Genomic DNA, 15,441 nt, shown 5'->3' with positions numbered 1-15,441 from the left:
AATAGAGGATATTTTACCTTCTTCCCCTGATAACGCTGTATTTTACTGGTCAGAAAGTGATTGTTTAAAACATGGAAGACAAACTCAGCAGCGTTGCTGGTCTTTTGCTGGGGAAGGGATGCATGGGACCCCCGTGAATGCCCACGTCCGCGGGCGCCTTCACTCCGGCTGGTGATAGGGACTTGCCCCCGTCTGCTGGAAGGCCGGGACTGGAACTTGGGTGGCCTCCCTGAGTGTCTCTGGGCAAGCCTCGGAAACCTCAGCAAGCAATCTCTTGAAATAAAATACTGCTTTTCCTTTGAACAGTTTCATATTGTTCAGACAATTCTTCTTTCTTTGAATTTTGAAAACTAGAACGAACAAAAGGTAAATTTCTCAAACTGCATTCCTTAGGGGCCCCCTGAGCTTCCTTGGGGCCCGGAGAGGGGGAGGGGTGAGTGGGAGCGGGGAGGGGGCTCCAGGCTCCATCAGAGCCACTCCGCTTTCAGTTGTGTTACTGACTGGAGTGGCAAGGGGGGAGTTATTGTTTTAACTTCTTTTGTGAAAAATTTCTAAAATCCATACAAATGGAAGAGTAATGAACATACAGATACACCCACCATCTAGGTCCAGCAGTTGTTAACACTTTGATATATTTGCCTTCTTTCTTTTTTTGTGAACTACCTCGAAAATATTTCATCACACATCTCCAAAAAATAAGAACATTCTCCTACGTTACCAAGCTAGCAAAAGCGACAGTAGTTCCCAGACAGGATCTCACATCCCCTCCATGTTACAGTTTACGTTCTATAAAGAGTCCTGGGGCTGAGCGTGCTGGACTTGTCTGCTGTGCATGGTGATAGCTGCAGTGGCAGTAAATGACCTGTTGAAGGGAACCTGTGAGGGTCCAGTGAATATTTAACGATTTCTCATTTAGCATCCTAAGCTGTTAGTTTGTCCTTTTCAGTTTATTAAACCAAATATTGTCACTGCCAGTGACTAGGTATCTTTGGGTACTGTGTTGACGTTTCATTAATTTATTCAACAATTAATTAATAATAATCCCTAACATATATTGACCATTCACTGCATGGTAAACATTGTACATTGCATACATTAACTTACACCTCACAAAAATGCTATAATGAAGGTTTCATTACCATCATTTACATTTTAAAGATGAAGAAATGGACTGGGGAAGAGAGACATTAAGACACTTGCTCAAGGTCACACAGCTGACCTGAGTGAGTGGCAGAACTGGGTTTTGATCTCGGGTAGCCTGATCTCAAAGCTAATGGCCTAGACCCCCTCTCACAGTGCTGTGATGTTCACTCTGTGGTTGGCTCTCTGCCAGTGTTGGTGATGGAATGGGGAGAAAGCTTGTTATTTTGTGAGCCCGTCCTCACAAAATATGGCATCTGACATGAGTGACTGATGAAAGAAGCAGTAATAGTAACACGTGCAGACGCTTGCTCGGACAGGCCCAGGGCCATGCAGAGTGCTGGGACAGAGTGCTCAGTCACATGGCTAAGGGGGGCAGGGAAGGCCCTCAGAGAGGTCGTACCTGAGAAGGTGGGCGGAAGGTGGGGTGGGAGGATGGTGAGATGTGCGTCTAGCTGGGGTGTGGAGTAGGTCATAGGCTGGGGGAGTCTGGGGACATGTGTCCCCAGCGCAGGGGGTCAGGCCCTTACAAGCCCAGCTAGGGAGTCTGGGCCTCATCTCAAGGGTGGGTTGAAGTCCCGGAGAGACCACCCAGATCTGCCGATTTTGGCTTGAGATTTTGGGGGGGGGGTGCGTGGATTCAAGAGTGAATTGGGGGTACGGCCACCAGGATGCTGGGTTGGTGTTGGATGTGGGTGACAGGGCGATGAGAGAGCTGGGAAGCCCATCGTGTTTCCTGGTGGGTCCTCAGGCATGGGGACTTGCTCTAACCCTTAGGGTTCTGCCCACACCATCCCAGACGAGGCTTGCCTCCCTGGGAAGACCTAGACACCTTCTGCCAGTGCAGGTCATCACTTCCCTCCCTGCCCTTCCGGAAGCTTCCACCTGCCCTGCTGGTGCACTGCCAGTGTGTTGTGTTCTGTGTTTACATCTTGTTTCCCTTTCTGGCTTCTGGGTTCCTCGAAGCTAAGCCTGTGTCTTGCATATCTTTGAGTTGTTCCACTCCCACCAGTCGCCTGGCGCCCAGCAGGCTCTCAGGAATTGTGATGCCACCCTTGTTCAGTCTGGCCCGCCGCTTGAACCATGGGGCTTCTGCGGTGAGGAGCGTCATGGCAGGGGCTCCAGGCCACTGATGGGGGCTGTAGTCGCCCACGCTGGTTCTGGGTAGATCCTTTGGCTGCGTTAGGGAGCTTCTCCTTCCGGGTGTAGGCCTGGGATCCTAGTTCTGCAGGGCCTGCTCCTAAAGGCGTTCCTGTGGGCAGGTGAGGTAACCCCATCTGTGGCCCTGGGCCTGGGGGACCTGTTGCAGTGCACCATCAGGGTGTGGCAGGAAGTGACTTCTCAGCCCCCAGGATGCTCACTACAGAAGTGATTTCTTGGTTGGAACATTTACCCACAGGTTAAGTTGATCCCAAATCCAGTGAGTGTAGCCGTGTTGGGGAAGTTGGGGACTTCCTTTCAGCTGTGCTCCACGGTAAGCCGAGAAAGGATCTCTGAGTACGGCAGCAGCCTCACTTCTGTGCATTGAGACCTAGCACTTTAGCTATTTATGTGTTCACGTGGTTATTTTTTAAAGTTTAGCTACATATTTTATTTTCAAAACCTTTATATTTCGTCCTCTTAAATCTCTCCCCATCTCCATTGTAATGCATTTTTTATGAATACACATTTCTGTTTTCTTTAATAAACATTTTAGTTTTTCTTATTTTTTATGAATGTGGTAGAATTACCTAACTTTTTCAAAATGAAATTTATTTTGAAAATGATATAAGGCATTTTTAAAAAGTAGCGGCAAACTGTTCATCACAGCTGTAGAGAAACACACACATACACACAGAGGGAGAGAGCCACTGGAAATCTATTTTAAAACCCTAATCAGCAAGACATTTTTATACCTAAACAATTAAATTACAGTCTTGTCTGGCAAGTTCCCAATTACAGCCTTGGAAAAAGTTTATAAGACAACAACAACACAACTGTGATTCATGGCGGGCAAACTTTGTGTTCACAGGGGCCGTGCTCTGTGTCCCCATGTGGGTTGACATGTGGCTGTATGTTGGCTCATGTCGTCTCCTCCGCCCCCTCCTCTCCTGATGTTTGTGTTGCAGGCAGACTTTCTTTAATCACTCCGGTCTGGGTAAAAAGCTAGCATTTATTTACCCGTTTTATAAAGCTAGTTATCTTTAGGTTAGTGTGTTTTAGGAGAAGTTGGAACACCAGCTCGCATTTGGCGCACGGTGGCTTGTGTGCGAGAGTGAGAGAGGCAGCCCAGGACTGAAGTGCATTCAGCTGGAGCCAGGGACTATATTGCTCTGTCCCGTGGTGGGGTTCCAACGCGGACCACGCCCCATGGGGACCAGAAGTCCTGCTGAGAAACGGGCTGAGACCCTCCCAGCTCACAGAGGCTGGTGGGCTTTTTTAAACCAGGAGGGCAGAGCCCGGAGTGCCAGGAGGGCCGCTGACGTCCCGTGAGCTTTCTAACTGGTGCGCTGCCCACCGTGCATTTTTAAGTTGGAAGTTCTGATGACAGCATTCCTGTTCTTTTTTGGAAACAAAGTGATGACCCTGTCTTAAATAGCGGCTTTTGCCTGCAGCTAAAAAGAATCACAAAGATTGGTTGATTTGGCCACTGACTGAGGAGAGCCCGTTGCAGGAAATTAACTTTTTGACTGTTTCTTTAAAGGTTTGCAAGAAACTCCATTGGCCCACTGTGGGCAGGAGGAAGGGGGCCACGTGCGGACCTTGTAAAAGTGGAGCCACTTTTGTGGATGTTATGATTTCCTTAGGATAATGGTAATTGGGATTAAATAGTCATTACCATTATAGTAGTTTTTCCATTTCTACATTTATATATTTTCCTCTCCAGAATATTTTTAAGTTCTTTAAAAATGCATCCCATGCAACTCTCACAGGGACTTAGTTCTCCAGGATGGGGGTGGTGGAGAGGAAGTGGAAACAAAAGAGAAAGAAGAGCTTGTCTGCTGATTGCAGGCCCCGTTAATGCCCCAACTTGAGAATTTTCCTGTAAATTGCAGGGCCTTGCTGCCTTTGGGTAAAGCTTTCAAGCTAGTTTTGTAGGACGCCCAAGTAAGAAATGAAAACTATGTTCTCTAGTCTTTGGGCTTCTTGAGGGAAAGTGTCCAGGCTTTGGGGTGTTGGGGAATCAGAAGCTTTAAACATCAAGGCTGTAGTGAGGAAATGGGAGTGGGAATTCTCAGCAAACAAGGATGGCGGCGCGAAGGAAGCCTTTGTAAATGTGCAGAAGAGTCTGAGGCCCCCCATGGAAAGAAGAGGGGGCAGCATGGTCATGTCCTGTTGCACCCACGGCGTGTCTGGATGCTGGAGGTGGCCTGGGACCACCCGAGCTGGTTCCTTCCTCCTCTGCACTCACATCTAATCCTCTTTGCATTCACTCTGGGCCTGTGGGTCTGTACGGCAGGATGCTGCCTGGTGTGAGAAGCGAGGCCCCCACTGGGCGGCGTTTCATTGCTCCTGGACTGTCCACTCTGTGTGTTACAGGGGATCTGAGTGGCGTTCCGAGGAGGTGCTTGCAGGAGGTGCTGGTGAGATGTGGCTTCCTCATGTCGTGTCCTCTCAGCACCTGGCAGATGAGGAGATGTGCCCAGGATGTGAAGGATGCCCCTTGCAAGCCACATGGCTGGTTAACAGGGACCAGGGCTACTAGGGTCCACTCTGCAGCATCAGTGCTGGCTGAGACCCCAAGACCTGGCCCACCTGGGTGGCACAGAGGCGGGGTCTCCATGTGCAGACCCCTGGAGTGGCAGCTTGGCTTTGAAAGCCTCTGACTTTCACTGGCTCCTGGAAGTGCTGAAAACAGCAGGGTGTAGCAAGGAAGGAAGGAACAAACTGGCACAGAGTGCGCATTTTTATGATTCAGAGGCTTCTCACTGAAAAATTCACTTTTATTTCCAGGTGCATTTGTGGGTCACTTCTTATGATCCTTAACTAGTTGAATGCTCGTACTTTGTGAATCCTCATGGCTGGTTTTTGGCTGTTTGATCCTCCTGAATTGGAGAACTGTCTGACATTTAACATCCTTTATGAACCGACTTAGACAGGTCCAGTGGAGTGGAGTCTGTAAAATTATTTCAGAGCCACCAATTTCCACTGTTTTTTTTTTTTCTCTGTAAACTTATTCCTATATGGTTCTTTAACTCCTACGATTTTTATACCCAGATTAGGTCACTAAATTCAATATAAATAGTGTGTTTCATTCATACTTTACATATTACATCACGTTCAACATTTGGGGGATGAAATAAGTCCTGGGATAGAAGGGGATACATGCCAATCATTTGCCTTATAAATCATCATAAATAATACACAGCTGTCCAGAACTTGTGCCAAGACCGAAACAGCTCGAAAAGATAATTGAAATTAGTTTAAATTATCATTAAGAGGTGTTCTTGGTAACCACGATGGTTTATCCAGTTTTAGGTGGCGTTTTCATTTACTTTAATGGAGACCTGGAGTTTGGGGCTCCTCTTGTCAGGAGGTACTGTGTGCACCTGTTAGTGTAAGAGCAACCCCTGATGGCCGCTCCGCCGCCTGTCGGTTTCTTCAGGTGCCGGGGAAACTTGCGAGCACAGGGCTTTCTCCAAAGAGGTTTGAGAATCCGTAACTGAAAGGAGATTTCTGCCTGTTCCTATGTGGGTCTGTGGGAGGAGGTGGTGTGGAGAGAGCACTGTGTCATCTTTTCAGAAAGTGTCCGTCAGGGATGGCGTCTGCACTCTCGTGGGGAAGTGGAGGAACAAGTGTAATGCGCTCAGAATCCCCACTCCTTGGGGACGTTTGGGTGGACACCCCTCGTCCCTCTGTCCTGTCCTCAGTGTGCTTTTCTGTGTCTGCTCTGGTGAAAACGTGGCGGGGCGGACAACCCAGAGCAAACAAGGAGTCCCTGTTCCGCTTCTTTGGGGAGAGAGCTTCATCTTTGAACAAAAATTTGTAAAAACACGGCTTCTTTTCTACCTGTTAACAGTTTTTGTTTTTTTTAAAGAAAATCTGCCCATCTGGGGGCCTCTCTGTGCAAACCTGGAGCCTCCCCAGCAGGGAGACCCTCACAGTCATGATTTCGAGTACTTCTGTGTTGAGGGGAGAAGGAGAAACAGACCTGTCCCCAGGAGCTGTGGGCAGCCCTCCCGCCCTTTCTAAGCCGTCAGGACACTGTCCTGAAAGACGCCGTATCTCTCACATCCTTTCCAATCGGCTCTGTTTTGTTTATACTCTACTTATCACAAGTCAGATGGAAATTCCTTTTTTTGCTGTACGTAGCTGCTTTCGGTGTGCTGTCTCGGCCCCTTGGGTGGCGTACAGGCGTTCATGCTGGCTTTCTCGGGGCATGGACGGTCACCCGCTGTGTGTCAGGCACAGCTCCCGGCGCCGCCTCGTCCAGCTCGCCTTTGCTGGTGCACAGGGTGCTGGAAGCACCCAGGCCCCTGGAGGAGCCACTCACACCAGGCCTGCCCCTTGTTCTCTGAGGGTGGGAAGGACATGAAAGTGGCAGTGACCACACAGTGTGACTGACACCTGCTGTCATCAGGGAGCTCAGGGTTCTGCTTCTGCCCTTCGTTGCCTCGCCTTGACTGAATCATCTACATTCTTAACCAAAGACCCGTTTCCGTAACATCTGAACACAGAGGTACATTTGTGAAGCGCCCATCACAATTGTCACCTGCGTTTGCGGCTCACTCGCTCTTGGCACAGCCTCCGCCTCCGTGGTCTTCACTCCCCTCCTCCCCATCCCGAGTCTTTGTTTCGCCTTCCCACACGCTGTCCTTGTTCTGTGGCCTGCCTTTGTCACCCTCCCACGAACTCTCTCATGACAGTCTTTCCCTGAAGAACTGGTATCTTTTTATTAAAAAAAATTATTTTAGTGCAGTCATTTACAATAATTTAGCACACAGTTATCAATAATTTGTCGTTTGCTTATTGATCTTTTAACGGAAGTGGCTGCCTGTACGTCTATTTAAACGTTTGTTGGTGTCTCTTTTATGTGGACTGGATTGAGATTTTTCAGCAGGAGCGGCCGGTCCCCATCCCTGGATGTTACTGGGTCCCTGTTTCCTCGGAAGCCTCGTTCCTAAGATGGTGTCTTTTCTGTTTCAGGGGCTCGCTGTGTCTGCCATGCTCTCCAGGTAGGAGATGCACGTCGCCGTGGCAGGAACCACTCTGCAGCTGGGATGCAGAAGACTTATCTGAAAATGGAAAGATAAGACCTTGTCCAGCAGGCCTGCCTGGTGAGAGCGAGCCGAGCCCGCCCCTGCCGGGCGAGCCCTTGTCCTGGAGATGGATCGCAGCCGAGAGGCCGAGATGGAGCTGAGAAGGGGCCCCAGCCCCACCGGGGCCAGCAGGAGCCCCGAGGTGGACGGGGACAAGGCCGTGAGCCACAGCTGCTGCATCTGTGGCAAAAGCTTCCCCTTCCAGAGCTCCCTGTCGCAGCACATGCGCAAGCACACGGGGGAGAAGCCCTACAAGTGCCCCTACTGCGACCACAGGGCATCCCAGAAGGGCAACCTGAAGATCCACATCCGCAGCCACCGCACCGGAACTTTGATCCAGGGCCAGGAGCCTGAGGCCGGCGAGATGCGCGTGGCCGAGGGCCTGGACGGCTGCACCAGCCCCACGAAAAGCACCTCGGCCTGCAACAAGATCCTGAACGGGGCCACCCAGGTGGACAACAGCAAGATCCTGCTGAGAAGCAGCAAGAAGGAGCCGGAGGGGGCCGTGGGGGGCCCCGAGGAGGGCAAGGCCGGAGTCGCTCAGTGCTCCTTCTGCAAGAGCAAGTTCGAGCGGAAGAAGGATCTGGAGCAGCACGTGCACCAGGCACACAAGCCCTTCAAGTGCAGGCTCTGCAGCTACATGACCCTGAGGGAGGAGTCCCTGCTGAGCCACATCGAGAAAGACCACATCACTGCGCAGGTGCCCAGCGGCGAGGCCTACGCGGAGAACTGCAAGCCGGAGCTGCCCCCTGGGGAGTTCCCCTGCGAGGTGTGCGGGCAGGCCTTCAGCCAGACCTGGTTCCTGAAGGCTCACATGAAGAAGCACAGGGGCTCCTTCGACCACGGCTGCCACATCTGCGGCCGAAGATTCAAAGAGCCGTGGTTCCTGAAGAACCACATGAAGGCACACGGCCCGAAGACGGGGAGCAAGAACAAGCCCAGGAGCGAGCTGGACCCCATCGCCACCATCAACAACGTGGTGCAGGAGGAGGTGATCGTGGCCGGCCTGTCCCTCTACGAAGTCTGCACCAAGTGCGGGAACCTGTTTACAAACCTGGACAGCTTGAACGCCCACAATGCCATCCACCGCCGCGTGGAGGCCGGCCGGCCGCGCGCCCCTGCCGGGGAGGGCGCGGCGCAGGGCGGCCCCGCCGACGCCCAGCGGCTCTTCCTTCAGTGCCTGAACCTGCGGCCCGCCGAGGCCGGCGCGCCCGCCCGCAGCCAGGCCGGGCGGCGGGTGGCCGAGCTGGACCCGGTCAACAGCTACCAGGCCTGGCAGCTGGCCACCAGGGGCAAGGTGGCCGAGCCAGCCGAGTACCTCAAGTACGGGGCCTGGGACGAGGCGCTGGCCGGGGACGTGGCCTTCGACAAGGAGCGGCGCGAGTACATCCTGGTGAGCCAGGAGAAGCGCAAGCGCGAGCCGGAGCCGGGCGCGCAGGGCCCCGCGCGCAAGAGGGCGGGCGCGCTCGGGGACCCCGCGCCCGGGCCCCTGGAGCCCCGGCCGGCCGCGCGCCCCAGCCGCCGCGCCGCCGCCCCTGCCGGCCACGGCAAGTCGTCCGAGTGCTTCGAGTGCGGCAAGATCTTCCGCACCTACCACCAGATGGTGCTGCACTCCCGCGTGCACCGCCGCGCGCGCCGCGACCGCGATGGCCCCGCCGACCGCGCGCCCCGCGCCCGCTGCGGCTCGCTCAGCGAGGGCGACTCGGCCTCGCAGCCCAGCAGCCCCGGCTCGGCCTGCGCCGCCGCCGACTCCCCGGGCTCCGGCCTGGCCGACGAGGCCGCCGAGGACAGCGGAGAGGAGGGCGCGGCCATCGCGGCCCCAGGTGAGCGTGCGCGCGCGGGTGCCGGGTACCCACGTGGCCCCCGCACCCAGGTAGCCCTTCCCAGGATTATCCTTTGCCCAAGTATTCTGCCCAGGTGCTCCCATGCTCAGGGATCCCCGAGCCCAGGAAGTGCAGGCCCAGTAGCCCCGCACCCAGGTGATCCAGGCTCAGGTAGTTCTGGCACCCAGGTAGTCGGGGCTCAGGTAGCCCTGTACCAGGTGGCCCGGCATCCTGGTTTGCCAGGCTCAGGCAGTCCAGTTCTCAGGTAGCCCCATATCCAGGTAAGTCTGCTTGGATAGCTCTTTCCCAGATATCCTATACCCAGGTATTCGGGGTTCAGGTAGCCCTGCACCCGGGTGGCCCCATACCCAGGTGTCTGAACTCACTGTATACTTGGAGCTCCCGCTGGAAGAGGCAGACACAGGCGACTCTCAGCTCCACTTCAGGCTCCTTTGTGCTAATTGCCCATTGTGTTTGCATAAATTAACACCTGTGGCTTGTTGAGTTGATGGTCTCTCCTGGTCATTTCTGAGCAAAGAGCAGGTGATGGGCCACCTCCGGGATGTACCCCTCTCTTTCTTTGCAGTTCCAGACCCACTTCTCTCACCATACAGCCTGCACACGCACGTGTACGCACACACTTTCCTCTGCTCCCCTCCTCCCTTGCGCCAGACAGCCGAATAAAAGAGTAACTTCAAATTGGTGTGCGGGTATAATTAATCTCCTCGGATTCAGGTAACCCTGTGGGTTCAGAGACGGCTAATTGGAACAGATTACTTTCCAAAGAGCACCTATGTAAATATTTAAAGACACTTGGCCAAGTTTGTTTTTGTCATTTTCCTACTTTTTATAAACTTTAAACCTTTTGGTATTTTCTTGATTATTTTTTTGTTTGTGTGATTCTTTTAAGTGGAGGGCGATGTTTCTGTTATAGAACTTGTTAGATCGTCCGTACAGCGGGGAACGTCTTCCTCTTCTTCCAGAGCACTGCTTAATGGATGCGGCTTTTACCTGAAAGGTCAGGGGTCCAGAAACCCAAGCCTGCAGCAGGACTGTTTGCAATCTGTAGTGAGGTCATGACCCCTGAGCATTTCTTCACAACAAAACATACAAATCCTATGTCATTTTTCATCATTAGAGATTTAGCCAAGTCTTTGGAACAGAGTTTAATTATTGTAGGCTTATACAGTGTATTATGTGATAGCTTACGTACTCGAATATGTATTGAGTCAATAAATTGTAGAAAAAGATTGTGTCTCTAATCTGTAGGGAAACCTGTGCTGAGTCTGCACGCACATTTCTAAGTGTGTACACAGGTAAATGGACACGTTATGCATCGACTGTATTTTGCATTTCATTTCTTACTCATTACCCTGTGGGATGGAGCAGGAGGATGCACTGTTCTCTGAAAATGGATGCTCGTCCTGTGAGCTTTTTTGGCTTCTTCTAACAGTTTGTCATGTAAAACCTAGTGAACCCAGTTGCAACCACTGGCTGGCATTTTTGAAGATTAATTCTTGGTTTTTCTTTTTTAAACCTTTTTACAACTATAGATTTTACTGGTCACATTCCAATAATACTGTGACTCCTTTTTAGATCACATTGGATAAAATATTAGGCCAGCACTGAATCTTTTTTTCTTTGGGGGCAATATTTTTAATATTTGGAAAGGCTCTTGGGTCTTGCCTCCATCTATTACGGTGGTAGTCAAATGATTAATAATAAGCTAATTCGGTAGAGCTTTCAAAGTCAAGATGTTGGAAAGATCAAATTATTTTCACTTGGAATTTACTCTTTTTTTCCTTCTCAGGTTTAGTAAATTTTAGAGATTGTCATTTATTTCATAGTGAGATTATATATCTGTTTTCTCTATGTGTCATCTATTCTTTTGAGAAATTTGATACCTCAGATGATTCTGTAAGCTTGTTTATCATAGTTGACTTTAAAAACAAGTTGACAATAGAATCAACAGGATATCGTAGCTTATTGAGAACTAGAAAGAGAAATTTATGGCATGACAGTGGCATAAAATGCTGAAGAACATTGTGGGTCTGCATGGGTCACTTTTTTTTGTTTTTTGGGAGGAAGATTGGCTAACATCTGTTGCCAGTCTTCCTTTATTTTCTATGTGGGATGCGGCCACAACATGGCTTGATGAGCAATGCGTAGGTCCGTGCTCAGGATCTGACCCTGCAAACCCCAGGTCACTGAAGCGGAGCACACAAACTTAACCGCTATGTCATCGGGCTGGCCTCTGCACAGGTCACTTTTTGTTGTCCCAAAGGGCAGTGTCTTTCCTCTGGAAAACACACACTTTTCAATCCTAGCAGGCCCTTAATGGCCTGGCGTGGCGTTAGATGGCTGCTTGCTGGGTGCTCCTGAAGGGGAGAGACGTGTGTTGCATGGATTCAGCACTCACAGAACACTGTCATTTGCAGGGTTTGGCGAAGGCCTTTGAAGCAGCCACTTTGGAAAAGCAAATGGGTATTTTGAATTCTCCGTTTTGATCTGTAGTGTGCCTTTCTTTTGTTACAAGAGGCATACAGCTTCAGAAAATGCTCCTCTTTCCTGTTACTAAAAGCTTATTTAGATTTTAAGCCTTTAAGTGACTTTAAATTCTCACAGGACTTTGGGGTGACTGGTTAAAATCGTTAGAGGAAATCCGTAGAAACTGAGGGATGGAAGGGCAGCTAGTTCTCGTAAGAACGCACCTGTCTGCGTGTGGGGGCAGAGCTAACTTCAGAATTCGGATCTTGGTGACCCTTCAGGTAAATCACTGTGCCTCAGTTTTACCCAAGGTTTTTGGCATCCAGGAATGGATTTCAGTGCTGCTTCTGCATCTGGAGATAATTGCTGTATCCGGTGAATTGAGAGAATCTTCTTTTCTTCATGAAACATCCTTCCTCAGCTGACGGTTGCCGTCTGCTCCCTTGGAAGGCTCTCACTGACACGTTATCTTTGTTTCCACGAGAGGCTGGGTCTCAGCAGCCCTCATGACTGACTGAAAATATACAAGAACAAAGTTGTGAGGAATACTCAATAATTTAAAATGTATTACTAAGCCAGATTTTCATCCTCCATTGAGAAAGTGAAATGGCACTGATAGAAAGTACAGTTTTGGAGTTCACAAAAAATTAGTCTTTTTATTAGGGAAGAGGAGCCTTGAAAGGGCGTGTAATTGAAGTTTATAAATTAGCGTTTCTAAACACGAAGCAGAGTGAGCATGTGTAGGGGTCATCACTGAGGACTTGGGAACGTTGCCTCCAGTAAACAGGCCCAGGTGGAATTCGGCTCCAAAAGCCTTTGGATGACGTGGGGATGACAGAAGCCCGCCAAGGGCATCGCCTCGAAGGGCTCTCCTCGTGCGGTACCTGTGCTGTTAGAGTTGGTGCCCTCGGGAGAGGAACCTTCAGTCGGCCTGCCTAGCACTTGAGCCGTCCACGTGTGTGAACCTGCCTTAATGCCGAAGGCTGAGGAGCCCGTTTCTCTGTTTATCGGCACATCGTGTCTGCTAAAACTTAAGGGACTACCCCAGCTTTTGACCATTTCTTGTTTTTCTAACGTCTTCTGTCACATCAAATTCATAGTCTGTTGAGCCCACACTCTCTGTATCTTTGGATACTCACTGTAACTAAATTGATAGTAAATCCCCAAGTTTTAGGTGAAGTCATATGAAATTGCAAATATTTGACTGTTTTTGAGTGACAGAGATGGCAAACCATGTGACTCAGCCGAATAGAATAAAAAGTTCTTAGAACAAGTGCCATGGAATTATATGCAGTTCGAAGAATTAAGGAGAGAGTTTTCAGAAATAAAAAATATGGTCAAGGGAAGGAAAGATAATTAAAGGAAGAAATGGACTTGCTTCAGAAAGTCGCCCTTTTCCTTTATTCCTTTGCTGGCTGCCTCCCTCCCGGCAGGCACTCTTGTACGTTGGAGCGCATCTTCTCTCCGTTGCAGTTGAAGGAAGGGCCACAGTCTTTTAAGTCTCAAGTGTTGGCTGAGCACATGCTTTGAGACTGACCCGTTGTCCAGGTCTGTGCGATAGCCAGCCAGGAGGGCCAGACTGGTCACGTGGACAGCCAAAGGACTCAGCAGCTCTTCTTCGTTCTTGTTCGTGGAGCACCGACAGTCCTTAGAAGAGCTAGGGAGAAAGTGTTTTTATACGTGCACCCGTTGTAACCGGATTTAGGGTGGGTCCAGGGAACCGCAGTCAGAGTGCGTGGGATGTGGGGGTGGGAGGAGGAGGGGTGTTTGCCCGTGGCGGCCGGGCCTGCTGGGCTGGGAAGCGTGTGTTGTCCCTTATTCTCAGAGTTCACTTGGGCCTGGAGCAGAAAGAGCGCTGACGGATGCGTTCCCTGTACTGTCCTTCTGGCCGAGTCTGCCTGAGGTGTGCATGTCCTGAGCAGGGAGGCGGCGACCCACGCAGCCCGGCCTGGCCCGCTCCGGTCTCCCACACAACTCAGCCATTGGAAGGCTCTCTGTCTTGACACAGGACTCGTCACTGGCCCCATCAAGAGGCTAAAAATGATACGACAAAGGAAGGGGTTGTGGACAGGGAGGAGAGGAAATGGATAAAGTGAGACGGAGGCAAGTTCCAGGTACAGGCAGGAGACAGGGGACAGGCAGTTTAGGTCGGGGGAGGAGGGCAAGTGCTTGTGGGAGCACTTCCCTACAAAAAGTGGATTCTCGAGGGGCCCGGGCTGTGGGAAATGGTAATTCTGAGGGGTCTCGGTGGTGGTGGGGCCCTGAGCTTGCAGAATTGGTCACGAAGGATCCGAGGGCCGCCTCCCTTCAGCCGCTGGTCTGGCTCGTGTAGCTCACTCTGCCCAGTTTCTGCATCGCTCCAGCAGCCTGAGGTTCATTTCGACTAACATCTAATAATGTCTGCAAAGAGATGGATCTGCAGCTCAGGAAGTGCCCCAGCGACGTGTGTATGATGGTGTAGGTGCCAGGCCGTACCTGTGCGAGAGCGTGCGAGGTGCTCTCTGCCATATGCCAACACCAGGCCCAACCCAGCTCCTCTGGGGGCGTTGTTTCCACGATGGCGAAATAAGCCAGAGAGCATCCAGAGAACACCACTGGGCTGGGGTCTGGAGAGGAAGGACTCTGGGTGGTAGGGACAGAGATTAAGGAAGAGCAGGGCTACTCCAGATTACAGAAGAGGCACTGTGAAACGCTAACAGGCTGAGCAAACCCTGAGTGGTGACAACGCTCTTGATGGTTTTACGCTGCCCTGAAGACTAAGGAGTTTACTTAATTGGGAAAAGATGAAGTAAGAGTGGAAAACCCTCGTACTAATTCTTATTCAGTATAAAAATGCAGCAAGTTCTATAAGAAGAATATTCAGACATACTTGACAGTCGAATGCAGAATGCCCTGTGGTTTCATTAGCGTCTAAGCAACCAGACGCCACTGAATCAGTGCTGGTAGCTTGCGCGAGTACACATGATGGTAATTGTTCACATGGCGCTGTGGTACCCTGCCTGGTGTGCTTTCTCTAGTCATCAGAGGGAGATTGAGTTATGATGAGGAGAGGGTCTTACAAGTGTGTTTTATTGTATTCCAGTTCTTCAAACATTGATCACCTATGCATGGCGTGCATGCTAATATTTGCTTGAACAGAACACTGCGTTCCCTGACCTTCCAGAATGAATTTATTATACCGTGAAAGACATGAGGCTCTAGAGACTGTGCTCTGCGGTTTTCTTCCTGTCGCTGAGAGACACATATGGGATGGATGTACTTAGTACTGTATACCAAACACCGTGCAAACATTTGGGTTTGCTAGCAAAAGTCAAACAGTTGATTTATTTTCTCTCTCTCTTTTTTCTTTGACACAAGATAGAATTATAGAATTTCAGATCTGGAAGGAAACTGAGGGATGTGTAGTCTGAGCCCCCATTTGATCAGTGAGGAAACTGAGTCACAGGGAATTTCGTAATTTGCCCAAAGCTGTGTGTGGTGTGTGTGTTGCTGGAGGACAGCGTGGTGGAGGAAGGCACATGAGCTTGGAGGCCTGCACTGTGATTCTCCTTTTGGGCTGAATGGCAGTGTGTCTTGTCCAAGTAGCTCATGAGTGTCCATTCTCCTCGGTTGCAGGGTGGGGGCCGTGATGCCCCTACAGCATTATTGACGTGTTCCCGTGTGGTGCCCGGCATGTAGTGGGCATCCTGTGGACTCACCTCTTGTTGGTACTAGAGTTATAACGAGGACCGGTTTCCACAGGGTCCAGTTCC

General features: G+C 50.8%; 1 protein-coding gene across 7 annotated transcripts in view; it reads left to right on the top strand.

Annotated features, from left to right (window-relative positions):
• The window catches only part of ZNF516 (zinc finger protein 516), a 120,425-nt gene that overhangs the window by 41,806 nt on the left and 63,178 nt on the right, over window positions 1–15,441 (top strand). For all 7 annotated transcript variants that reach the window (XM_023647999.2, XM_070275867.1, XM_070275871.1 and 4 more), the window contains exon 2: window positions 7,267–9,202. In XM_023647999.2, coding sequence (XP_023503767.2) covers window positions 7,447–9,202 — 1,756 coding nt within the window. In that variant the 5' untranslated portion in view covers window positions 7,267–7,446. The remainder of the gene's footprint in view (window positions 1–7,266; window positions 9,203–15,441) is intronic.

This window comes from Equus caballus, chromosome 8, assembly GCF_041296265.1.
Source record: "Equus caballus isolate H_3958 breed thoroughbred chromosome 8, TB-T2T, whole genome shotgun sequence".
Classification (NCBI taxonomy): domain Eukaryota; kingdom Metazoa; phylum Chordata; class Mammalia; order Perissodactyla; family Equidae; genus Equus; species Equus caballus.
The sequence above is the reverse complement of the archived record's forward strand: the minus strand, read 5'-3'. Positions and strand labels throughout refer to the sequence as shown.